The sequence below is a fragment of the Crocodylus siamensis genome, chromosome 7 (assembly GCF_052110815.1).
Source record: "Crocodylus siamensis isolate JL-2025a chromosome 7, ASM5211081v1, whole genome shotgun sequence".
NCBI lineage: Eukaryota > Metazoa > Chordata > Crocodylia > Crocodylidae > Crocodylus > Crocodylus siamensis.
The window spans coordinates 62,057,040-62,084,066 of record NC_143401.1 but is presented as its reverse complement, the minus strand read 5'-3'; the positions used below and the strand labels follow the sequence as shown (position 1 = coordinate 62,084,066).

The 27,027-nt window shown below is 42.9% G+C and overlaps 2 protein-coding genes across 7 annotated transcripts in view; both read left to right on the top strand.

The window, feature by feature from the left end:
* PRKG1 (protein kinase cGMP-dependent 1) overlaps nt 1-9,273 on the top strand; it is a 1,074,795-nt gene extending 1,065,522 nt beyond the window's left edge. For 4 of the 6 annotated variants that reach the window (XM_090058532.1, XM_090058530.1, XM_090058531.1 and 1 more), the window contains 2 exons: nt 184-250; nt 4,576-9,272. In XM_090058532.1, coding sequence (XP_089914658.1) covers nt 184-250; nt 4,576-4,674 — 166 coding nt within the window. In that variant the 3' untranslated portion in view covers nt 4,675-9,272. Of the gene's footprint in view, nt 1-183; nt 251-4,575 lie in introns of all 6 variants that reach the window. The other 2 variants (XM_090058529.1, XM_090058528.1) reach the window with 1 other exon arrangement.
* Nucleotides 9,274-16,555: 7,282 nt separating this feature from the next.
* Nucleotides 16,556-18,517, top strand: DKK1 (dickkopf Wnt signaling pathway inhibitor 1). Its single transcript, XM_090057287.1, has 4 exons — nt 16,556-17,116; nt 17,195-17,363; nt 17,453-17,587; nt 17,878-18,517. The coding sequence occupies exons 1-4, from the start codon at nt 16,661-16,663 to the stop codon at nt 18,132-18,134; spliced, it is 1,017 nt and encodes a 338-aa protein (XP_089913413.1). The 5' UTR covers nt 16,556-16,660; the 3' UTR covers nt 18,135-18,517.
* Nucleotides 18,518-27,027: the final 8,510 nt, after the last annotated feature.

Sequence of the window (27,027 nt, the reverse complement as noted above, 5' to 3'; positions counted from 1 at the left end):
CTACATTTGAGTCTGCACTGAAAAAGTGTTTAGATATTTGACATAAAAATAATCAATGTGCATTAGACAATGTGAAGAATGCATCCTCAGGTGTGGAAACTTGGTCAGCACTTTGTCTTCTAGTGTTACATTTTAGCTTTTTATCTAACTATTTGATTTGTTCTCATATTTACCTCTTTATAGATGGTTTGAGGGCTTTAACTGGGAAGGCTTAAGAAAAGGAACACTGACACCTCCTATAATACCAAGTGTAAGTACAGTTCTTAATTCTAAGTTTTCCAGTCAGTATATATTTTTTGTCCTCAATTGTGTGGAGTTCTAGTACAGCTGCACTATACTAAAGAAGGCAGTGGCATGCAGAGAAATTTGTCTGAAGATACTTGCCAAAGATCATTAAAAATAGGTCACTTGAGATGATTTTTTTATTAAGTTTAAATGTATTTTGTCTCATGACTGTGTCCTTGTCAGGAGGCCATGTGATGAAATGCTCTTTCCAGCAGTTAAAGTGGAGGGAAGTCTGTTGCTACTCGCTAGTCAGTGCTTCTTTCTTTCTACATGACTTGTTTCTTGATCTTTCCACATTTTCTCTCTATTTTCAGCCCCTGTCTCTATGATCCCTTTGTTCTTGCTTTTACCTTGTTGTTTTCTTTCTTTTGAAGGGGTGGGGAGAAAGGGCTGTCAGTACATACCTCTCTTTCTTCTTTGTGCTAACTTTCCCTCTCAGCCCTGTTTCCCTTTTCTTATCACCTTCTATGCCTTTTTCCTTTTTTCTGCTCTCACATCTTCTATGAAGAGCTTTTATATTATAGTCCATTACAGCTAAGTGGAAGTGGATTCTGAATGGAAGAGGTTACTGTTTCTAGTCAATTCGGTTTTTTCAGGAGAGCTCTTCATTTGATGCCCTTCTGTGAGCTCTTTATCAAACGAGCAAAGAGCCAACTGCAAAGAGCAACTGAACTTAACTGGTTAGGATTGCTTTGGTCCGTTCTGTTGAATTGGTGCCCTTCATTTTACTCCCTTTCCCTCCTTCTTCTGCTGCAAGATCAGTATTAGAATGCCATTAACAATTATGCTTAATTGCACTTTCCTGTTCATTTCAGTTATGGAGCTAAGCAACACAGGTAAATTGCCTGGCTCAGAAAATGGTGATTCACTGAACCAGGCTGGCCCTATTTCGACTTCTTGTTTTTCAAAACTGTGATACATAGAACTGTTGAGGGGGAGGCACTGAGTTACACATATTCTCTATAATAGGGGTCGGCAATTTTTGGGCAGAGTGCCAAAAACACCCACAACCTCGACTTGTAAGTTGTTGGCGTGCTAAGGGCAGATGGTGGGAGAGACATGAGGTTCTTGTTGTGGCAGCACAGCCCCAGCCCCTTCCCGGAGGCACGTGTGCCAAACAAAATGTCTTCACATGCCATGCTCTGGCATGCATGCTGGGGGTTGCCTAATAGGCCTGTGCAAGGCAGCTAGTGTTTGCTTTGTATTTGAATTTGTCTGATTCGAAGGACAATGATTGGATTCGGTGATTTGAATCACTGTCCCAAATCAATTTGGCCGAATCTGATTTGGATATTCAGCTGCTGCTGAATCAGCCAGATCTTTGAATCGTACAGGCTCCATCCCCCGCCCACTCTCCCAGCCCTGTCAATGGCTGCCCCACCTGACCCCAGCTCCTGGATCTTTGGAAAAAAAACCCCAGCAAAACTCCACACTCAACAGCTCCTGCCAGGCAGGGGATGATACCTGCTGCACCCTGCTGCCCTGTGCTGTGTGGGGGGCTCTGCCATGAGCCCCCTGACGCATCCCTCCCAGCTCCCATGGCTGCCCCACCTAGCCCCAGCTCCTGGTTCTTAAAAAAAAAAAGACCCACACTCACCAGTTGCTGCAACGGCCTTGGGGCTTCTGGGGCCCATGACAGAGCCCTCCACACAGTGCGGGGCAGTGGAGATGGCCCCCCTGCCAAGCAGCAACTGGTGAGTGGGGGTTTTTTTGTTTGTTTTTTTGTTAAGAGCCAGGAGCTGGGCAAAGCAGAGCAGCCATGGGGGGGCTGGGAGAGCAGGCAGGGGATGGAACCTGGCAGGGGTCCCCTGATGGACCCCTCCCTGCTTCTCCAGTCCCCTCTCCCCTGTCCCCTACTTACCAACATGGAGTCTGGGTCCAGCTCCCTGTGGCAGGCAGTAGGGGCTGCCCGAATCTCCAAAGCTCTCCAAATCTTTTCCAAATCAATTTGGGGAGCTTCTAATCTATTCAGACCTTTTTATCGGTCTCCTGATTCAATTCAGAGTCAAAGATTCAGCTGCCAAATCGGGCCAAATCTCCTCCGAATCAAATCAGCACCTGAAGCTTCGCACTGCCCTACTGTCTACCCCAGCTCTACAAGATGGAGAAGCAGTGGTTAGTCAGTGGCTGAAATCAAGATCCTGCCAAAAAGTTACCTAAAGTAGGAGACAATAAGTGTTTAAAATGTAATATATATAAATCAGATTTCTTTACCTCCATTACAGACAATTGACATACATTTTAAAAATAGATTTAATAAACATTTTACTTCTGGTCATCATAGTTCTGTTTGTACAGTGTAAACAAACTAGTCAGTTTTACTCCAGTTTATTATCAATTCCTGTTAATTTTATTTTCTGGCTCACCTGTGCTATTAGTAGTATGCTATAATGTTTAAATGGAAAACATGCAAATAAGTATGCTTTTAAAAAAATGTTTCTGTTGGGTTTTTAGCTTGATAGAAATAGTTCTATGGCTGTTTTGTAAATATTTTTTCGACAAATATATAACTCGTGACAAATTCAACTTCACAGTGCCCTGTGAAGCAGTGTAAACTATAAGGATAGTGTGTGACTGTCCCTTAAAGCATGCAGTCACCTACTAATGGTGGCTGAATTATAAACTAGTGCAATATATAATCTTTAGTTTAACTGTTGTGTGTACTTAGGCATCAGAGGTTCCTCTGGGAAATATTAATTGCACATGCAAATAAAGAGCAAAATGAAAATTGGGGTTAAATTCTGGGTTTCAGTTGAGCAGACATCTTTGTATCATCCAATAATAGTGGCCCTCCTCCCAAAGTTAGACGATGGCAATGCACTTTTCAGGGCCTGCAACATCATGGAAAATATAGAAGATAATAGTATCTTTGATAAGCAGAAGTTTGCATTGGCTACCTCATATTTTTCCTGGTAAAGTTCAGGGTGTTGGTTTGAGACCTGCCTAATTGAGACACCTCCCCTCTCCTCACCATGTTGTTTCAAATGCATCCACAGCTGAGGTGCTTTAACTAGTGCTGTTTTACTATAAAAGAAAGGGAACTGCCACTGAGATCTTCTCTAATAGGTCTTAAATTTTGTGATTTGTCCTGTGCATAAACTGAACATGACAGGGTATGTTTTAAATTCCACCTTTCTCTCTCAGGCTTTTGGTAAGAGGGGAGCATAATAATGATGGTATTTATGAGTTTAATGAAGTATTCTGGAAGTATGGTTTGATCTTTTAAGTATTGTGGGGTGCTATAGGGGTATAGTGTGATCTTATGGGTTTAGGGTTTTTTTTGGTTTGGGCAAGTTGCTGGTCTGTTTTTGTATTTCTCATTTGCTTGTGTGTATATAGTAATTATGTCAAATGCACCTACAATCCTGTATAACCAATTTAATTTTGGTTGTAAAACTTAATAATCAATAAAAAGCTTAGCAGTTGTACCCTTTAGATTACAGTACCATAAATGGACAAATGTGTTTAGGTCATCTTCCTCTGAAAAGTTTTATTAAATGATCTGGCCAAAACCCAGAATATCATGGAAATAACATTTTGAAATTTAGTTTGGTTCTGGTTCAGAAAAAAATAATTTTCTTCAAAATGTCTTTGAAGCCAAAGCACTATTTCAGTCCAAAGCTGCTAGGACTCACAGGGTGTCACTCCAAGGCAGAACCCACCTATTGGGCCAGGAGCCCCAGAGCTTCTGAACTTCTAGATCAGATGGCAACCAGGTCTGTGTACTCAGAAACAGGACAACCTCTGGAGACAATTGGCCCAGCAGTCTGGAAACCCTGGTGCCTTCCCATGCCAGGTCAGTCTGTGTGACAGAGCTCCTGGAGTTTTAGGACTTGGAAGCCCGTCCCAGGACTCATGGCCACTGGCTTTGTAGGCTTCACTTTTCAAAGAAGATTGCTTAGAAGCTCTAGAATGGTGGGACTTCCCTCAAGCTTGCAAGTGCCCGAGATCTCAGCCAGGACAGTCTGCATATCAAGACCACCTTAAAATTATGCCCAAAGAAGGCCCTCAAATCCCCAGCCATCCACCAAAGAACTAGGAGGTGTTCTGTTACAGTTCTGCTTGTGATTCAGTGAGAGTTGGTTAAATGCAAGACATTTCCAGCATATTCATATTCCTGACCAGCTCCATTACCTACTTAGCTCTGATGAATTTTACTATAGGCAAATTTTTAATTAATATTTGTTACAAGGTCAGAAAAAAAGGTGTGATAAAAATCCTAAAGCAAAACGATCCTTAATGTCAAAAAAAAAAAGTGATGTCAACAACATAACTCTGTTCATTTAACAGGTTGCATCTCCAACAGACACAAGCAATTTTGACAGTTTCCCTGAGGACAATGATGAACCACCACCTGATGACAACTCAGGATGGGACATAGATTTTTAATGTATTTCTCTTACCTGCTTCTGCCTTGCTGAAGACAGCTTCCTGAGACATAGCTGCCAGCAAAATTGAAGGAATTGGGGAGGATCAGTGCTCGGGGTCACCATGATGCCTTGATTGATGCTGCTACAGTAACTACAGTGGCATTAGGACTTATTGCTTAGATGACAATAGTGCTCTTCACACATTTTATGTTTGAACTTAAAATAGCAGTTGACATGGTGGTCCTGAAGCAAAGCCTTTTCACTAGTACAGAAATATGTTTTCTATCACTGCAATGATCTTGATATGCTCTAATTATAATTTGAAAGATAACTAGTGTAAGGTACACTTAATTCTAGCTGCAAGGTACTGGCTTTATCAGTAGGATCAAATGATAATGTATGAGGTACTAAAGTTATCTATGGTACAGTATCTGGGGTATTCCCACACTTCAAAGTGAATAAATAGGGTCTTTTACTGCAGGCCAGTGTATATACAAAGGAGGACCACAAAACTACTGGTCAAATGGTTCATGTCAAAACAGCGCTAAAAGTTGTTCTTTTTTCAAGCAGTATTCATGACAAGACTGAATGTTTTACCTTTCCTTTTTCTTTTGGACAGATTTTTTAAATTGATCTAACAAAAGCACAACTGCTATAGGTTCTGTCAAGGCTGGTCTGGGTCGGTTCTCATGTGTGACTGAGAACGTGATGTAACTAATGGTATTTTTTCTTTTGGTAAAAATGCATAATTGCATGAAAAAATCATAAAGTTATTAATTTTACATGTAAGAAATAAATTGTGCTTAAATAATGGTCCTAGGAATAAAATGATGGGAGCCAACTGGTCTTATTAATTATGTACAAGACAGTAAAAATTAGCTTAAAATAACTTACTTTGTTGAAACCCAAAGGGAAAAATACAAGTCCTGTAATATACTTTATAGGTGCTATGTACATCTTTCATCTGTGAATCTAAATGTTCAACCATCAACAACCATTTCAGAAATATGTAGCAAGAGACATCACTTTCAGTGATGATCTTAGAACAGAGAACCCTTTAAATCTCCTCTTTGGCATCTCCATATTTATTCTGCAGTATTTGAGAATCATAATATTCTTATTTTTTCTTTAAGAAATGATGATACTGGGGCCAGCTTGCAGGTAACCCAGCTGTATTTTTATTACTACATCTCAAAAATGTAACTTAGTGATTTCCATCATGACAGCATTATCACAGTGAGTCTAATAGGCTTGGATACAGCATGAAATTCTAATGTCATTCCAGTGTAAATTGGGAGAAACTCCATGGATATCAGTGGAGTTACTGAGTGAAAACTAAATATGAGACCGATACAGATCCACTGCGTGAGACTTAGTAGTGTGTGAACTTGCAATCTGCAGATGCCTCCATCATTATATTGAAACATTAAAATGACAAGAGTTAGATGACTTCAAACTATTATAAGAAAGAGATGGGAAACAGATATTTTGGCCTAAATTCTTCTCTCACTTCCACTGTGTTTATAACAATATAATTCCATTGACTTCAGCAGAGTCACTCATGATTAAATTGGTGAAGTAAGATGAGAATCAGATCCTATTTGCCTACTAATCATGTGTGTTAAACCAAATGCCAATGTATTCCTTCATACCTATACGAAGCATTTTTGTTACAATACTTGTAATATATTTTAGCAGGATCTCATTATGTTTGTGCCTCATATTTCTTTACACTATGTTATGAATCATGATGTCAAAAGTTGTGACTGTGTAATTTGACACCATGTTACTACAGTAGAAACCATTAAAAGCTCAATGTTTGCTAATCTGTCACATAGGTAAAATGGATATTTCTTGTTCTAAATTCTAAAAGGAAGGTAGTGATATTCCCAAAAGGCACTGTAGTAACTCTTGGCAAATGCTATTTTTAAAATAGTGGTTGGTCACTGTATGTTTCTGAATGCATAGACAATTTAAATACAGACATGATTTTTGGAAACATAGGAATTGAGGGTCAGATCTTGCTCCACTGAAATCAATGGAAGTTTTGTCATTGATTTCAAAAGGAATGGGACTGTAATGAAGATAAGTTTTAGGCTTTTTTCAAGTAATTCAGATTTTTGTCTTTACCTGTAAATACAGGAGAAGCAAATAAGTCATTCCACTAATCATAAATCCCCTATTACTACTACATTTTTTCCAGATTTTCATATCCATAATGACTTATATAGGTTTAATAGAGCATTTAAGATATTGTCAAATAAGCAGAATAAATATATCAACAACATGTCAACAGTTTGCCAGCAAACTAGAGCGCCTCACTTACTGTATGTCCCTTTAACTTCAGTCTGTTTCATTGATTTTTCTTTTTACAGTTATAGAGAAGGATGAGGCAACATCATCAGCACAATGTAACTTCAGGTTATTTCTGCTATTCATTAATCATGTGTGGCATTGCATTGATATTTGTACACCTTGAAGCAATCATAGAAAAATAATTACTACATATACCAGGAACTACTTGTGTACAAGTATAACATACACTTAATTTTAAACATTTAACTTAAGGATTTAAATACTGTCTGACACCAGACATTAGATACTAGGGCTAAAATAATCACGTAGTCATCTTAGTAAAGAAGAAAAAGGGTAATTTCTGCATTAGAGCTGACTTTTTTTTCCATTACTCCCTATTTTCTGACATTGAATGAAGTGACTATGTTGGACAATGAAACTTGTTTAATTTGTTAACTGACTTTCTTGTTATACGCAAGCAGGTGAACAGGATGTTGCTCCCTGTCTCTATTATAACTATTTGTTTTGATTAATACTTGAGATTCAATCACCAGTTCTGAAAAACTGAAGAATTCCCAAGAAAAAAAAAGTTTCACAATATTTTTTGGGTGAACTGAAAACATTACATGGAAGAGTGTTACAAAATTAGCTTGTTGGTTTTTTTGTTTGTTCTTATTAGTTTTGTCCTTGTGCCATGAACATTAATACCTGAATCATGTGGCATGCACTGTATTAATACAATTTTTTTATGATAGAAAACACCTTAAATGTTCATTATCTTTACCAAGTGTATTTTAAATAATTTAACTTGCATAAGTATATTAATAAACCATTCTTTTATAAATAATATATTTGATTTACATATATATTCACCTATTTTGATTGCATCTGTTTCCATTTACTGTTTCTTATTCTTTGTCTACTATTTAATATATTGGAAGATGGTGTATTTACGTAAGAAGAAATCAGCTACCATATTTAAAACAAGTGTGTTAGGATTGGTTTCATAAGATACAGGTGATCTGTAGCTTATTACAGTGCTACATTATCCATAGTAAACTCTTATTTAACAATAGGACCACAGCAAATATTTATGTAAATAGATATTTTCGTGTTGATATTTTGTGGTACACATATAACTTTTTATTTAGAGTTCCAAGGCATTATTTTCTTCATTTTCTTATTTGTAATGTAATGTTTTTAGATCAAGTAGACTTGAATTAATGTCATAATTGTCAGTATTATTGGATTTTTATGCAACTGTACTGTTATTCATCTGTCCCATAGTTTAGAACATGACCTAACTATTTGGCATTGTTGCAAGTGCCTTAAATCCATGGCATCCTATAAAAATACAAATTTGGTGTTATGCTGCATGACAAAGACAAACACACCTCAAAATGTTGTCCTTTCTTAGCTTGCTGCGTTTTACAGTTCTTTCTGCTAACAATTTATAAGCCTTTATTATATAATATTGATGAATTACAGAAATGATGAAGTTGTTCTCTTATTTCTGTTAAATGTACCAGAGCTGTGTATCTGTTAATGAGATACAGCGTCATTTCTGTGAAATGTATAAATGTATGTGCAGGTCAAATTAATATATGACATACTATCAGTCTGTATACAGGTATTCCTGTTTTGCTAAGCTGTGCAGATTTAAAGTATAGTGCAGTAAAGTTCTAACATATCATATTTTATAAACTCATTACAAGTATTCCACACAGAGAAATGATTGGCAATTAACTGTAATTTACACCAAACAAAACTGCATCTTACCATGAAACCAATGACTATGAAAAGGAGTATCTTGTTGCACCACTCAACAAAACAGGATCAGTGCTTTCTATAAGTCCTTGTATATGCAAATTGTTTCTGAGGCAAGCTCTTTTAACACACCTGGAAACCTAAACATTGAAAGTGTGTTATTAGTTCTCTTCTGTAACTGTCCACTACAAACAGATATAGTACTGAGACTCCGACAATTTCTCAAATGTTTCAGGCTTTCCTAGCAAAGGGAAATTTCATTCAGAGTTGCCTACCATACTGATTCCAATGTATGCTGTTTTTACACTGGTCATTTCTTTTGTATTCTTATGGTTATATTTCTCTAGTTTTCTTTTTACAATGGATTCTACATAAAAGAGGGTTTTTTGTTTGTCAAAGTATGTCCATCATCAAATGGTCGGTGACCAGTTGCACTCTTTTGATGTAGATTTAAGAATTTTTTTCATAACTGCTTTTGTTTTGCTCTGTATTTTCCCTGCAGCTGTAATTGCCGAGTGCCTGTTGTATACTTTATAGAGTTGAAATAAAAATAATTACTTTTGAACATTGTTTTGAGGTGTTATTTGATGTCCAATTAGTAATTTCAGAGAACTGTATATCAGATGGAAACCTAATCATATTTTAATATCCTATTTTATTAGGATACACCATGACACAGTTGTTGGAAAATACTTCTGGACTGAGTGCTCTTAAGGCACTTGATATACATAAATTGTCATCTAAAATATATATCGAGTAGCCATACTGAAAAAAAAACCAAACATATCCGTGGTAACTGAAAATTGGTGTTTAATTTGATAAGTATGCTAAATGATATTTGCATTTATGGTACCACCTAATACTGTATATGTAACCCAGGTGGTACTCCAAGAGGTACCCTCTCTCCAATTGAAGGGATCAAAGCAGGTGCACAAGTACTGTGGGAGGTGTTGGGACTCTCCTTCTCCTATAGAACAGAGCCAGACCACAAATGGGGACTTAACCATATACCTTTTAATGAGGGAACAATACTGGGAACATAACCAGTATAAACCAGGGGGTATAGGGGACACATGCCCTGAAGGGGCAGAATTCAACAAAGGTTAGACACTTACAACCATAGACATATTCATCCAGTTGACAAAAGACAGGGTTAACCAAAATGTAAAACACAAACAGCAGAACAAACAATACTGCTTGGTATTACTGGAAATATAAAAGGCACAAAATGCAAATGTTAAATACCAAGGAATATAGGGCCTAGGTACCTGGAGGGGGAGAAAGGGGAAAAACACAATGGCCCCTTTCCACTGCAAGAGGAATTTCTCCCTGTTTACTCACTCACCTCAAGTCATCAAAGTCAGGACTTGAACTTGGCTTTTCCATGTGGTAGGTAAAGACTTTACCACACAGCCAACAGTGCTGGCAGTACCCCCACTTGCTAGGGGTTTTGACCTTCCTGGAGCCCCAGCCCCATGTCATGCTGCCTGACCTCTGATGGAGGAGCTGGAAGCAGATCTGGGAACCTCTCAGGTCACTGCTCAGATCCATGCTGGAGCCGGGGAGCCCCTCCTGCTGGCTGCGGACTCTCGTAGGGGATCCTGGAGCCCAGTGGGGAGCCTCTCCTGCCGACTGCACGCCGCGCTGCTGAGGGTCCCACTGCTGCCTGCAGGTCTCACTCCCCAGGCTCTTCTGGGGCAACTGCTCCCACCCCGCTGGCTCAGCTCTTTGCCAGCTCTTTGAATGTCTTTTCTTGTGGTCCCTTCCTGGTTTCTCCTGAGTCAGCCACACTGCCCCTTTCATCTCCCTCCAGGTGACCCAAGAGTTCAATCAGGGCACATGGAGGGTGAGTCTCTGGGGCCTGATTGGTGAGGAAAGGGAATCCCAAGTCCTCCAATCATCTTTTGCCCCTTCAAAATCCCTGGGCTAGGTCACTGCCAGCTAGCCCGTCACATGTATAATTAGTCATCAGCTGTAAAAAAAATCTATCTGGATTTTACTATTTGTTTTTCTGTTTGTACATACTGGAATGTAATACATTTTCCAGAGAAGTAATTGAATCCAAAAGATGGTGTCTAATGGTAAACTGTACATATGCTAAGAAGACAAAACAAAAATGGTAATGATAATACAGAAAATAATACTCTATTATATTTTATCATCCCTCAAGGTACATATCTAAGGACAGTAACTGTTTAACCATAGATAGTAGGAAAGGAAAGTGAGCATCACCTTAAACTTGCCCCACCACAGATTTGCAATAAAAAGCATAGACAGATGCAACCTGAGTTCTGTAGTGCATAAAATGTAAAGAGCCTCTTACTGTCTGATCTCATCTCAGTAGTAAGTATAGATCTTGCAAAATGATGGTATGAGTGCATGTTAGTGTACAACAAGATGAATGAGTACGATAGCTATTTTTCATAAACATGCTTAAGTATCTCCCCTTGCAAATCATTTAAGTATCTATGTATAATCCCACTGAAGTCAAAGTAAAGCACACACTTAAATGATGTTCTGCAGAAGAAAAGCGAATATTGGTGAGGTGAAATAAAAAATAAGTATGACAATTGTTCTCCTTTGCCCTCCTGTGCCCCTCTAAAGGATACAGTTTGGGAACAGTCGTGTTTGGGGACTTCCTGGAAAGTATAATGACTGAAATTTGGGCTTCAGTTTATAAACTGAACCCAACCCTTTCATTAAGTCTCTTAATTTAAATATCTTTGAAAACTCTACAAAAATAACCCCTTTTCCCACCCCTAAGAAACTATAAAGTTGGTAAAAAAATACTACATGCCGGTCACTTAAATACAGCCAATTGCTGTCAGCGGTATTATAGCAACAGTCCAGAACATGAAGTACAGAAGTATATATGGTTTCATTAAACTACAAAGACAGTTCAGAGCAGTGTTTCTCAACCTGTGAGTCATGACCCAACAGTGGGTCACAAGAATATATTAAAGGGTCATGAACAAACTTTAAAAATGGATCAACAAATTTTAGATATGGATTCTCCTTTAAAGGAGAAAACTGTGTGAAACCATGGCTTTCCCTTTGCAGGCTGTCAGAGTTCCAGCCTGCAAGGAGCTGCTTGGGGGCCCCCATGCCCCACACATACCCCACCCTGTCCCACACATCCACTCCTTGCCCCACATACTGGGGGCTGGGGCCGCGGGCAGTAGGTAGGGAGTGAGGGGCACTGGGTTGGGACTGGCCATCAAAATTTACAAATAGATCCTGCAACAAAGAAGATTGAGAACCACTGATTTAGAGAATCAAAACATAATCACTGGAGTCTGACTTTGGCCAGGGGTTGACACTTATTATTTTATGCTAAAAATAACAAGAAGTTACCACTTAGCCAATATCTATACAAATTATAAGGATCTTAGTATCACTTCTTATATGAAAAACAGTAACTCCAGTAACATGACTGAAAACACCATGCTCCAACATGGTTTATTACTGACTCATAGAGCAATGAATGCACTGCATACACGAGGTCCTATAATACTTGCATTAAATGCTGCTTCAAGGTTTCCCCTCCATTATTGACCTTGCTAGGTCATATTTTGCTTTTCAGACCTGACAATATCAGAGCACAAAGAAACAAAAATATAAAGACTGTACATGAGTAGTCAGTTCTGTAGCTCTAATTAAAGGGTTGTACCTTCTGAAATAAACACTCAAGCCTTAAGGGAATTAATATTTATGATCTGCAAAGCTTTGATGAACATGGTACTATTGTAGGATTTTTTGTCTTGTTTTACTTTCAAAACCATCTTTAAAACCATTTTCATGCTGATGATACTTTAATGAGCATCTAATGTTAGCAAAGGATATGAGTAAAATGAATAAACTGCATTCCCTGGTAATGCAGAGATACTGTTCAAAGGAATCAGAATGAATTAAGCAAATTGGCCAGGTGGAAGGAAAATTAAGACCTAGTGGAAACCACTCCCACCCCTCCCAGCCATTAGTATCATCATCATGGTGATAGATGACTGCCTTTATAACATTAAAGATATCAGTCCTTTGAGCAATCTTTTTAACAGAGTTGGTCCTGCTTTATCTACTCTACAGAAGCAGTCAAGAAACTTATTTTAAAATGCCACTAATAAGAAAAGGGGTGTACTTGGTAGCCGTGTTGGTCTGAAACAAGAAGACATACACAAAAACTAGAACTCTTTGTTCCAAAATGATACCTTTTATTAGACCAACTGGGAAATCGCAAGAAAATTATCCTTTTTTAGAACATTAACTGTGTTACCTTCCAAGTTTCATAACCAAAAGAAATAAAATGTACTCTCTTTCCTCCACACACAAGACTTTTTGGACTTCCTTCTACAATCTGCTGAGGGAAAAGAAGAACAGTTTAGAGAGAAAGAAGACAACTACTCATGAAAAATAATCATAGAAAGTGTGCCTTTCCCTTAGGAAAGTGGAGCACTGTATAAAGCTTAGAAAAACCTTTCAGGGTTTTGACCTTTCATATTCTCTTACTCTAGTCTGCAGTGACATAGTGACTTTGGAGATAGTACATCAATATCAGGGCAACCTTGCACAGTGTTGTTCTGAGGTTCCTCAACACATACTAGGTCTGTATTATATTATTGCTGCCAACCGCAGGACAGAGTTTCTAGATTCTAGCATAAATGAGTATATAAATCACTAATTGCTGCAACATTTGTGTTTCTCAAGGTTTTATGTTTGTTTTCCTACTTTGCCGCAGGAATAAAGTACGGTAATAAATTTCCTCTTATTTATGAGACGGTACCCCAGCTCATTACAGAACTAACCTTTATACTTTGGCAATTAGAAAAGAGGCATATAAAACTGGTCCCAGATAACCAGTTCATTATAACTGTTTGTCAAACTTCCATTTCAAAATTATCAAATTTAGCTACATTTTCTTTTGTGTACCTGTCCCTTGTCCTCTGTCAGGTGGAAGCTCCTGAACAATATTTTAGGATTCTGATCCCAGCTTCTTACCATTTAAATGCTTCCATAATTAATCTTTGAACAATGCTACAGCATTCAAAGTTTAGAGTGAAATGTCATTGCCCCATGAACTTAATTGGTCCCTCTCAAACTGTTTGCAGGACCATCCTGTAGCTTGGAACGCATTTTTCAGTTGCAAACAGTGAGATTTTTCAGAAACACTTCCGAAGCCCAACTCAAGGCAACCCTTGCCGGGGTCATCTGACCCCGGTGCTCTTTCCTGCCAAGGCAGGGGGTCGGACTAGATGATCTACCTAGGTCCCTTCCGACTCTAGCTACTATGAAACTATGAAACTATAAGGTTTTCATTGTGGGATGCTTAGCTCGGCTCTTTCCTCTTTTGCCACCTTTCCAAGTAGAAATGGAACCCAGCGGCTTGTACCAGTCAGCACGTTAGGTGAACTGAAATGGATTCAAGGATATCTTTACAATAATTTTACTACCATATTTAGAAGAGGCTGGTGAGATTCTCCTTTACATAGTTGTTAGGGTGACAAAGGCAGGGATGAGCTCTGTGATAAAACACTTTTATAAAGTGCTACAGTAATTGCTAAGAAGCGCTTTTGGCAGCCCCTGAACAAGAGGGCAGAAGACCCTGGAGTACATGGATTTAGCAAAGTGTGTGTGTGTGTGGGGGGGGGGGGCGGAAGTGTTCTGTATGCTAAGAACAAAGGGGCCATGCTACTGCTTTCTAGTTTGTTCTTTCTGAAGTAAAGGCAGATTTACAGACCTTTCACCTGTCCTAGTATCAGTCTGGAATTGTGTTAGGAAATTACTATCAAAATGACACCTAACTCAGCAGGTCAGACTCATGGCAACAAAGTCAGAGCTCCTGGCACTCGCAGCAAAAAGAAGCACTCACTCAATTTACACCAACCCTGTGGAGACAATAAATTTGACCTCTAATTCCAATGTTAATGTCCTGGGTATTTTGCTGATACAGGAGCTAGGCTCGGCTCACAGATCTCCCCAGGAGCTTGCATCCTGTATAGAAATCTTTGGGATTCACCTTTCCCTAAGCTGCCTGCCTCGCTTGGCTTTCTGTTTTGCTATGTGGCTTCACATAGGAGGAGAGTGCTTTGTGTAAAATCCTCTGACAACTGTTGTCTGGTTTTCCGTGGAGTACAGGCAGAGTTACAGGCCATTCACCTGTCCTAATATTACCCTGGAATTGTGGCCCTCTTGTAGTCTTGACTGTGCCTGCTCTTTTGGACCCTCGGCTATGACAGTAACCAGCAAGCCCGAGCTCTGCCCTTGCGCACTGGCACTGGCGCCGGCCAAGGGGAATCCGGAGGGGTCTCCCCTAGGCCCTGAAGTGCCAGGCTGACTGACAGCCCCCGTCTCCGGGGCAGAGGCGGGGACCCAGGCCGCAGTCACTCCGCGCCGCCTGCGGCCGATGTGCCACGCGGGGGCGCTGAGCGCGCGGGTTTCCCCGCTCCCGTCTCATCCACCAGCTCCGCTGAGTGAGGCAAAGGGCCGCGCCGGGGGCAGCTGAGTGGATTTGCAGGAGCTGCCTGGCCCGCCTCGCCCGATACAAGCGAGGGCGTCCCCAGCCCGGGCTCAAGCAGCTGGCGGCGGCCCGGCCGGGAGGGGCCGCCGGCGTGACACGCGCACACGCGTGGGGCCGAGCCGGGCACCACACCTGCCCCGCGGGCTGGGGGCAGCGGCGAGGGGGCACCGCGAGGAAAGGAGCAGCGGGCCCGGGAGGGGTTTCTGGCTCCCTCCCCCCCAGCCCCGGGCCGATTCCCCGCGAAGTGCAGCGTCGCCCCGCGGGGCCCGGGGCCGCTGCCCTGGCTTCAAGCAGCCCCTGGCCCGGCGGCCGTGGAGCGCAGGCAGAGCCGCCCGCTTGTGGCGCGAGGGCAGCCTCGGGGCCGGAGACCTGCGGGCTCCCCCCGCCGGGCGGCGGGTGGCGGGCGGCGGGCAGCGGCCGCCCCGGCTGCGTTACATCTATGGCGCGATGGCCACCTGACCCCCTGTGTCACACGAGCCCTGGCGACTCGCGCAAGAAATGGAGACGCGCCCGGTCGTTATTAGCGCGGCTCCGAAAAACGAGTGCTTGGGCTCTAGGGGCTGAAGCTCAACTCGCGGCGCCCTCGTGCCGAGCCACCAAGCCGGAGGCTGCGGGGCGCTGCGGCGGCTACCGGCATCTGCCCGGAGCCGCGCGGCCCCGGGGGCAGGGCAAGGCGCGGGGTGCTGGCACGTCTGCAGGCGGGGCGCCGCGGACTGGCGGCTCAGCCCGGCTTTGTCTTCGGGCACCTCGCTCCGATGATAATGAGCTGCGGCAAACTGTCTTCAGGCGCCGGGCTTTGATCTCCGCTTTGTGCCGAGCCATCAGGGTGACGCGGCAAACGCTGCTAATTGGGGGGAAACACTCGGATCATGGTACAAACGCTTCAAAGGGGAGCAGGGAGGCCATGGCTCCCCCCATCTGCCCGGGACAAACCCCCCTTGATCTCGTGGGCAATTGACAGCTGCCAGTCCCCGCCGCGCTGGCCCTTCAAAGCGGGGCCTCCCTGCTCCTGCGCGCCTTTTGATGTGGAGACCAGCGGGACGGGACGGGACGGGACGGGAGGGGAGCGGAGCGGAGCGGAGGGGAGGGCGGCTCATTTTCTGCTGCAAGTGCCAGGGAGATATTTTGAGTGGAAAAAAAGTCGCGCAAGAAACAGTTCCCGGGGTGACCGAGGCTGCTTCCAAGCCGCGCTCGGCTGCAAACCCGCAGCTCTCCCCTGAAGGGAGCGTGAGGACCCGGGAGAGGTTTGCTGGGCAGGTGCTCCGCGTCGGACGCCCCCGCGGGGCCGCCCTGCCCGCGGCACTGACTCCCTGCGGGCCGGGGGGCGCCCAGGTCCCCGCCGCAGCCGGGGCCGCTCCTCGGGCGCTGCGGAGCCGCTCGAGTCCTCCGCAATAATTGTCCCCGCGCTTGCGCCCCCCCGCGCCGGCAGCCAATGGAGGGAGCCTCGGCGGGGGCACCGCGCAGCCCCCCGGGGCTCTTTGAAATCCCTCCCGCGCCGGCGGCAGCCTCCTCCCCGAGGGGCGGGGGCAGGCGCGGCCGCGGGACTATAAAGCGGCGGCCGCGGGCGCAGGTAGGCGCCAGTCGCAGGCTGCTCGGGAGCTGGGTCCCCGCGGCCGGCCGGATGCAGGGCGCCCCGCGCGGGTCCGACTCGCCGCTGCCCGCGATGCTGCCGCCGTGCGCGGAGGGAGCCTCCCGCCTGGCCGTGGCCCTGCTGGCCGCGCTGTGCTGCTGCCCCTGGGCGGGGGCGAGCGCCGCCCTGGGCCCCGGCTCGCTCAGCTCCAACGCCATCAAGATCCCGGCGCCGGGCGGCTCCGCCGTCAGCGCGTCCCCCCGCGACTCGGTGCTGCACGAGGGCAGCAACAAGTACCAGCCGCTGGACGCGCACCAGGTACGTGCTGCCCCGGCCCCTCCCGGCCCGGCCCGGCGGGCTCCGGCCGCGCGCTCACGGGCGCTGTCTGCCTTGCAGCCCTACGCGTGTGGCGAGGACGAGGACTGCGCCCCGGACGAGTTCTGCTCGCGCGGCGGCGGCGGCGGCGGCGGCGGCGGCGGCGCCCCGGTGTGCCTGGCCTGCAGGCGGCGCCGCAAGCGCTGCCTCCGCGACGCCATGTGCTGCCCGGGCAACTCCTGCAACAACGGTGAGCGGCGGGGCCGTGCGGGGGGAGGGCGCGGGGCGGGGCGGCGCTGCCTCCCCGGCCGGGCTGACGCCGCCTGTGCCTCCTGCCAGGGATGTGCGCGCCCTCCGAGCCCGAGCAGCTCCACGCCGCGGAGACGGAGGAGCCCGGCAGCGAGGGGCCCGCGCCCGGCCCGGAGGGACAGCCCAAAAGGACCACTTCCCTCTGGCGGCTGCACCATGCCAAAGGTAAGCGGCGCCGGGCTCCTTCCTGCGGCTCTGACGGGAGGGGGCCGGGGCGGCATCTCCTGGCCTTGCCCCTTCACAGCCTCTGCATCTCTCTGGTACCACAGGAGCGGGCGTGGGGCTCTGGCTGCTGGGTGCAGCTTGGACCACCAGGCTGCTCCTCTCGGCTAACGCTTGACCAGAGAACCCAGCGCCTGTTCAGAGGGTGATTTCTCTTGGTTTAGCCAGGTACTGTAGTTCTTGCCCCCCTTCTGAAGGGTTCAGCTCCGTAAAACCCCCTTCTTTCTCCAAAGGTCAGGAAAGCTCCATCTGCCTCCGCTCCTCAGACTGTGCGGTGGGACTGTGTTGCGCTCGTCACTTCTGGTCCAAGATCTGCAAGCCTGTGCTGAAGGAAGGCCAAGTATGCACAAAACACAGACGAAAGGGCTCTCATGGCCTGGAGATATTTCAGCGATGCTACTGTGGAGATGGTCTTTCTTGTCGCCTACAAAGAGATCATATAACCAGCAACTCCTCCTCCTCCAGGCTGCATACCTGCCAGAGACACTGATCGGAACTCCTTGCTAAATCAGATGGACTTTGGAGAGGATTTCTGTATGGTGCATTGCTTTTTGTTTTGCCAGGTCATGTCTAAGGATGTACAGATTTGGAGTTTACACCAAGTACTCTACTTCCCCCCGCCCCACCTAAAACTGGAGTACTAGGCTTGTTTCTTTAGGGAACTACTTTTAAGTGACTAATTGCAGTAAATTACTGTGTTGTAAATGCTCAATGTGGCACTTAACTGTAAATATTCCAGAATTTTAATTATTTTTCCTAAAAGTGCTGCATGACGATCTCCAGTCTATTATTGTGACACTTTGTACACACTGGTTTTATATATAATCCTCAGTCTATTTTCTATTTACAAGTGAATAAATCTTAAATATAACAGATATCGTCTCCCTGCCTCTGTTTTGAAGTGAAGCCTTATTTAGATAACTAAGACTCCCACTGTCACCATAGTTGAGTTGTTGCATGGTTTAGTGTAGTATATGTTGTTTTATTAAAAATAATTCACTTCATGCTGACTGAAAGAGGAAGTCCCTGAGAAGAGAACCTGTGGGATGGAGTTGGGTCCAAAACTAATAGTGGAAAGGGGATGGGGCATAAATACTTTGTGGTGTTTAAATAATGTCAGCATAGCCCTTGTAAATGATCTGAGCTCATGGGTGCTCTTAATAGGCTTACAGCAGGAGTCAGGTGTGCATGCGGGGATACAGTGGACCTTTTCCTGCAGGAAAGGAAAGGTTCCTTTGGCAGCAGACTTGCTAATAGTCTAATGTGCACTGTCTGCTTGCATAATGGCAAAGTTATTACTCCAATATATATATATATATATATACCACTTCAATCCAAAATGGCATCAAATAAATAATGGGGGGAGGGGTCATTCTCTTAGTGCTCAAGAAAGGCAGAGTAGAAACAGTAATTTGTGGTGGAGCTTCTTAATCGTTACCCAATTTTTAAAACCTGTATGATAGATGGGGCTGATTAACTTGTATTATCTTCCCCTTTCCTCTTTCATTTAGAATTAAGTGTAAGCATTGGTTGCAAGCGTATAGTTCTCCCCATCCCTCAAATTTGTTCTGTCTGTCTTTTTGCCCCTAGCTATTAAACCAAAAGTCCTGGGCCATCTCTTAGACTCCTACATTCTAGTAGTAAGCACACAACTTGACCATAGGTTCACTGGGTTACACTGTCACCTTCAAGCATAAAACTGCTTTGACTAGTCCCTGTCCCACTTAGTTTCTTGCACCCATTCATACCAGTCCATGTATTATAGTTAAGGCTTTGGGCAGTGGGGGGGGAGCGGTTCCCTTCCCCATGATCCTAAAACTGGGCCCAAATCTGTGATCCTCTTTCCTCTTGGATAAAGAGTAGTGGCAGGGCTTTCTTAAATATAAATGACTAGGGTTTAATGTCACTTGACAGGCACTTAGAGGAAGATGCCTGGCTTTTCCTCTCATCCCCTGCCTCTATGTACCCCCTCCCCATTTCATTTGTAAGCTCTGCAAGTGAATCTAATTTCATTCCAAGGTACTTCACCATTTATATCTATAGTGTCATGAGCTTCTTTTTGGATCATATCAATGCCCAGGATCATAGATCATATCAGAACATGGGAAATGAAATTATTATACTTTGGTGGTAAATTTCACCTTCAAAACTGAAACACTTTCTCCTCTCACAGAGCTTTGTAAATACCAGAAGGATGCAGTTCCCACTGGTCTGAGGCCCAGGTCTATGGAAGACACAATAGAGAGGAGGAAACAGGAAACCACTTGCTGCAGGGTAAAGAAAGAATATCCTTCTGAATTGGAGGAAGCAGCAGTCAGCTCCTGAAGCGGAAAGGGCCTGTAAGTGATCTCTCTTCAAATAACTCCTACCAGGACTGGATTTCAGTTTCACCTGCGCAGCCTGGTGAGTGGATGGGATTTTCCACACAAGGGGGCAGGAGTTTGATGTTTTAAAAAGTAATAAATTATCACAGAAAGCTCACTCCCATCTCTGTAATTGCGTCTTTCGTAGCAACCATGGGGCGATCCAGTGAAGTTATAGGAAGATTCAATTATAATCTAGGCTACTGTGGGACCATAGGATTAAATCCAAGGGGGGATGGTTCTACAACAGCAAAATGTCGGTGTTATGAAGGCAGCATTTTTTGCTTATCTGGTACCAATATCATGCCTGATACTAGTGTAAAAATAACACGTTTTTATCTCTGTAGCATTGTAAAGATCTATCTAAAACTTCTTAATAAGAGATTCAGCATTTCAGGGCTTGAGCTTAACTCATTAATGTTGTGCCAGTTTTTCACACCATGTAGTTTTGGGAATATTAAAAAAAAATTGGGCCATGTCAAGGTCAGTTGATAAGAGTGCAAATGGTGCATATATAAATATATTGGATCCAACTAAGTAGTGATGCTATAGTAGTAGAAGTTATGTGTTAAGACTAGCAAGTCTAAAATAACATAATTATGTTAGTTCTAGCTGTTGTGATAAATCAGAGTCATTTTAAGAAGAATTCATATTGGGTATACAGTTATAGAGAGGGAATGTTATCTCTTGCTTATTTCTGTTCCTCTCTTGTACAGTCCACCAAGGTAGATCTGATATAACCCCCCTTGACTTTAGCATCTACTTCACAATTGAAATTCTTTATAAGGCCACACATTTAGTGTTCCAGTACCTAAACCAATAGGTTCCACATCCCTGCACACTTTTGTTTGAAGTCTATCATCTGCTGCTTTACACACACATTAAAGGGCTAAATCTGTTTACCCTCCAAAAGCCTTCATCTATATTGTACAGTGTAAGGCACATTTGCAGTGCTCTATAAGAAATAATTTCTCTCGTAATAATTTTTTACTTTTACATCTACCTTACCAGCATGTTTCTGGCAATTCAGAATGATGCTCTAGTCCTTTTAACTCAATCACTAGCATTCATATGTTCTTTAACATTGCATATAGGAAACTCCTCTGAAAGCTTAACTTTGGGTAGTACTAGATCCCTTCTTTCCTCATCTGCCTGCTTTGTAAAGCCTGGGTGCACACATATAAAGAGGAATGTAAATTTCGGAAAATTCTGAAATCACTATTTTAGTACTTATATAAAAGTGGTGTTACTTGCCAAGTGAAGATGCTGAGCGCTTTTAGGTCACATGATGTCTGTGACATTGTAGGTGCTTAGCACACTAAAAATAAGATGAATTATATTTAGGTATCAAAGCCTGAAAATGATGTTCTTTGGTACCTTTTCCACTAGGCAAAATTGTGATGTTTAGACACTGTTTTGCCTTCCAGTTTCTCTTTCTCTCAAACAGCTATCTGTCCATGATAGATAGTTTGCTATTCAAAAATGATCCCACTAAACGCTGGAATGAGGACATTGATCAGTGATGAAAATCTGACAGCAAGAAGATCTGGAACTCACAAAGGCAACCCAGGATGTCTGCATTGCCTCACTTTTCCCTGATGCTTCTCTTGTGCTTCCTGAAGAAAAGTCTCATGCATTCCACTTGAGATGTCCTCTTCAGCAACATGGTCTAGTTCAGGTAACTTTGGTGCTATGCTAACCTTGCTGTAGTTCTGAACCTCTGCACCTTTTTTCTTTGGTATGGTGTTGAGCCTGTAGTACTAAAAAGCACAGCAGAGAAAAGCAGTTCTTTGAGCTTCCTACCTTGCATGCTTCCTAAAAAGTAAAAAACGTCATCTGAGGAAACCTTCTTCCACCATCACTGTCATTCAAGATGTTTTCTAAACTGCTGTATTGGAGAGTTTATATACAGGTTTCCCTAGCTTTATACGGTACATGCGTTCCTGGAAAACGGTGCATAACTCGAATTCACATAAAGGGAACCCACTTTACAATGTAACAAATAGGGATACATTCCAAGACCTCGACTGTACCAACCCCCTTGACTCTCACACCACCCCCGGGACAGCTGCAGCTTCCGAAGCACAGGCACCAGCTGCCCTGAGTGGCGGCTAAGGACACTGCTGCTGGGCAACTTCATGACTCGCAGCTCCTGAAACACCTCACCGACCACCACCTGGCTCAGCGCCCCCCAAATAATTTTTTATTCCTCCGCCTATGAGTTATTTTTCTTTCTCTGCACTCTCACAATGCACCGCACAAAGCAGCTGACTGCAGGCTTCCACTACACTGATTGCACAAGAGTGAATTTACTTCACATATAACAATTTTTTTATATAAAAAGGGTCATTGCATAAGAGTGAATTCACACATACAAAACCCTCATAAAGCAAGGGAAATCTGTACAAGCAGGGCGCATCTACACATGCCGGTATGGCAACGTTGTTACTGTGCTTTGATTTAGTACTTCCTTATGGAAGTACTAACTCATGTTACAGTAACAGCCCATACTGTGCCATATGCATAGCACACGGTTATTTTTAGCAGCTGTAATAGTGTGGAGGAGTGTGTTGCTATGGCAAGGTAGCTGCTGGTCACATGTAGACATTTGTGGATACTACGTTGTTGTAGAGCATTCCTATCGCAACGTAGCATCACATGAAGATGCACCCACACATTTGTACAGGGATGATACCAATGCAATGTATTGTACATACAAATGCATATGAAAGATAGATATTTTGCTTCTTTTAAAACTTCCAGTCATAAAATTATTTTTCCCCTACAATGCAATATAGGATTTTCTCCAAAAAATGTTACTGGACAAAAATGCAGAGTAGGATATAATCAACAAACTCTAAACAGCAACAGTCTTAAAAGCCAGTATCTGGTGGTCAATAATGTCTAGAAATAGATATTTTATAGCATTGGGAAGAAGACCCATGTAGCTTTCCATTCTAGGATGTATCTGAGCTACCAGACTTGAGTCACATTATTCTAGAGAAAAACTGTTTTAGGTACTTGAAGAGTTTGGGGTTTTTTTAAAACTGAATATACTGTCTTCCTCTGAGCCCTTTATGTCTGGACTTGTTAAATTGACCTTGCAGGTGAATGGATAAAAAATGTCATTGCAACTAAAAAATAACAATCTCCACAACTAGATTTTGTATTAAATTTGCAGAGGACACAATGCTGTGGTATGAAGATCTTCATATTTCATTTCATAGACATTTGGGCTGGAAGAGACCCCAGAGGATCATCGAGTCCAGCCCTCTGCCCCAGGGGCAGGAAGTCAGCAGGGATCATAGGATCCCAGCAAGATAAGCATCCAAATGTGTCTTGAAGGCATTCAAAGTGGGTGCTTGAACTGCCTCCGGTGGCAGTCTATTCCAAACCTTGGGGGCTTGGACAGTGAAGAAGTTCTTTCTTATATCCAGCCTGATTCAGTCACAGTGGAGTTTGTGACCGTTCAATTTTGTCATCCTTTGGGGCGCTCTGGTGAACAGACATTCCCCCAGATCCTGATGAGCACCCCGATAAACTTATAGGTGGCCACCAGATCACCTTTGAGCCTGTACTTTTCCAGGCTGAATAGCCCCATTGCTGTCAGCCTCTCATTATAAGGTCTGTTTTCCTGACCTCTGATTATGCGCATGACTCTCCTCTGCACCCTCTCAAGCTTCTCCACATCTCTTTTGAATTATGAATAATATTTTATTCATATTTGTTAGGGATGTCCTCATTAACTCACTAGTGGTTTCACCATTTCTTAGTCAAACCTTTTTGTCTCACTGTCAGGTATATTTTCCACATGGTAGATACAACTGTGCAGATACAATTTTATTTTACAGTACAACAATATGGAGAAGATAGAATAACCAACCTCACTCATAAAAATGAGATAAAATGATCCTTGTTGGTCTCTCTTCTTCAAAACATATTTTTCAAAACATATATTAGGCTTCAGGGTACCTGAACGTCTTATTCTTTTTTGAAGGCTATACTCTCATGAGAGTTGTGTCCAGGGCCTGGGGCCTGTGGCTATGTCAGGAAGGCATAGCAGAGATAAACTGAAAAAGAAAACACTGCTTCAAACAATAGCAGCAGCTTAGTTGAAAGCAAGATAGACAAGTTATGTAGCATCTATACCACTATCTCCAAAGAATGTGTGGTGAATAGGAAAGAAATCACATCTGCTTAAGAAAACAGCTATCCAGGGGGGGACAGTTATTGTTCCTTTTAGGCAGCTGGGGTTCAGCAGGACAGAAGCACCCCAAAAATGGATGCATATTTTGTAGGCTATCAGGAATCTGGAATTAAGTGATAGGCAGTGGGACTATTCTGCTTCTGCTGCATAAGCATTTTGATAATCAGTTACTGTTCTGCTCTTTTTCCTTTATCTGCCACCAACAGAGAACTCAGCCCTGTTTTTTCCTACCTAGCCTCCTCTGAGAGCAATGGTATCCACAACTAGGGAAAACTCAGCACCCTTGTGAAAGCGAATAAAAGCACAGAGAAAAAAAGAGCTTAAGGGGAAAGAGCAGGGTGATGGTCCTGCCTCTTATACAGGCTAAGCACAGAGAACAGGAAGGATTCTGGGACTCTGTGCCAACTTCAGTGCTAGGCTTACCCTTAGTTCCCACTAACTTTCTGTTTTAAGTATTGCCCTTTCCTTGTCCCCTGCACATATTTCTTGGGAGCAGGGCCATAGATGTTTCACCTACAGTCGTTCTTTCTCTCCAGACAACTGTCACATTTTTTTTTCTACCTCAGACTTATCCTCTTCCACCTTCTGTGAATTTTAAGTTAATGTGATTGCTATTGTGTGAGGCCAAAGTAATCTCTGCGCAACTCACCTGTTCCTGATCCTGCATGTTTCTCAAATAGCAAGAAGGTTCCAGCAGGGGGCAGATCTGCCATGGACAAAATGAAGTTGGTCTCTGGCGGCTCCAGAATGCAAAAAATAATAAAAAAATAATTAATAATAAAAATAAACACAAATAAAAGATATGAAAAGGCCAGAGGACCAGCCTACTCATCATAAAATATTCAATTATTTAGCTTTTGATTTTGTAACAATAAGCTCTTTTTACTCCACTATGTCTTTCCTAGAAACACAATTGCTTCCAGGAGTTCTGGAGATTGCTATGGCAGAGTGTGTGAAGAATATCCTTTTTTTTGTACAATAGGAAACATTGTCTACATAACAATCCATGGTTTCAAAGACTAAGAGTCTTAATGGAGAGATTGTTTTGAACACAAAAAGGCTGTCATGGATGTGGACATAGAGTTAAACAAATCTCTTCCTGTGAGTTAGAATACAGGCCTGAGGCAGCACTTCCAGATACTAGATAGTATATGCATGTATGGGATGATTTTAGAAATTTGAATATGGATTAGCTAAGGCTTAAAACCTCTGAATACAAATACCCTTTAACCTTGGGGTGTGTGAGATATGGATTAAAATATTTTGTTTCTATGTTTACTCTCTCTCTCTCTCTCTCTCTCTCTCTCTCTCTCTCTCTATATATATATATATATATATAAAAACATTATATCTGTCTATCTCATGATATGTATGTTATGTATGTTTTATAACGTCCTCATATTTTTATGATATTAAAAAACCAGAATAATCCAGCACCTGACAATATGAGCTTTGACATTGGCTTCAGCGGAGGGAGTGAGCAAAAGTATTCATGTGGGTTTGGGTCTGGGTAGAGATCTGAAAGTCTATAAACTGGCATCTGCGTACTTTAGATCAACATTTTGACACTTAGGTTGCTAAAGTTAGGGATCTAAATAAGCAATCTGATTCTAGGTTTGCTCCTGCAAGATACTAAGATTCTAGATGCAGTTCAGCTTGAGTTAAACCTTACTGATTTCAGTGGAATTTTCTGTATGCTTCACTATTTTATGTGATTGGGACTAGGGTGCTTAGTGTCTTCTAAGCTCATGTTCTTTCAGAGGTGCTGGGATGTGGGAATTCAGCATTCCTGCAGCGTGAGAAATATCATTCTTTCATTGACTTCTACAAGTTATGCCAATGATGATTTGGGCCCTTTTTCATATAGAGTTTTTCTCCATTTTTCAGGAGACAGAAATAGTAAGTGATGTATCTCCTATTTTGGAAATTATTCTCTTTTTGGTGGTAAAATTTACCATAATATCACTGGGTTTTAGAGGGTGGGTGGCCTTTTGTTCCTGTTTACTTTTTATCTATCTTCTAACTCTACGAACTATTCAGAAAAAGATGACAAAGCAATATAAAAGACACCATCAGATCATTTTGGGAACCTAGGATGAAGGAGGCATCAATTCATTGCTTATACTAAAGCAGTAGAGATATCAAGTAAAGTTCTTGAAGGGTAAAATTCGCATACTTTGGGCATGTCTATATTTCCCTCTATAGTATTAAGACAGTGGTACTGAAACACAATGTGCACCCTCTCTGAAAACTCTCTCTCGAACCAGAAGTAGAGTAGCTAACTTAGAACAGCACTGCATACTCTCCACTAAGCTCTGCCTCTCAGTAGAGTATATTGGCTTACTTAGTGCTGCAGTTCTGGGTTTGAGAGGTAGCATTTTCAGAACAGGCGCATCATAATTGAGTGTGGCACTCCATGGTGCTACACTGGGACAATATAGATGTATAGAATAGACAAGGTCCAAGTTAAATCATGCACAAGCCCTCAGTTCTCAGGCCAGGGATAAAGTTGCCCCATAGTGAATCCTTAGCAGAGCCAACAACATAACTCCAGGATTCCTGACTCCTAGTCTTGTGGTTTAACCACTAGATGACTGCCCGCTTTACTCATCATCACATAAATCTCAGGGTTCTAAGGAGAAGCTGTTAAATGGAAAATTGTTACACACAGTTTTAATAGAAAATTATTCCAGCTGTCTTTACATCTTTCTTCTTTTCTGCTTGTTGTAATTTAGGCTTGTTGTTTTATTATCTAGATACTTATATTATTTAACTTTTATTTTCTAGACCAAGAGTGTCAAAAGATTTGGCCC

Bases quoted from the DNA above. Each gene is read 5' to 3' on its own strand.
- DKK1 (XM_090057287.1), top strand. From the start codon at position 16,661: ATGGAGGGAGCCTCGGCGGGGGCACCGCGCAGCCCCCCGGGGCTCTTT. The intron at 17,364-17,452 runs GTGAGCGGCGGG...GCCTCCTGCCAG, and splicing joins GGGCAACTCCTGCAACAACG to GGATGTGCGCGCCCTCCGAG. The intron at 17,588-17,877 runs GTAAGCGGCGCC...CTTTCTCCAAAG, and splicing joins GCGGCTGCACCATGCCAAAG to GTCAGGAAAGCTCCATCTGC.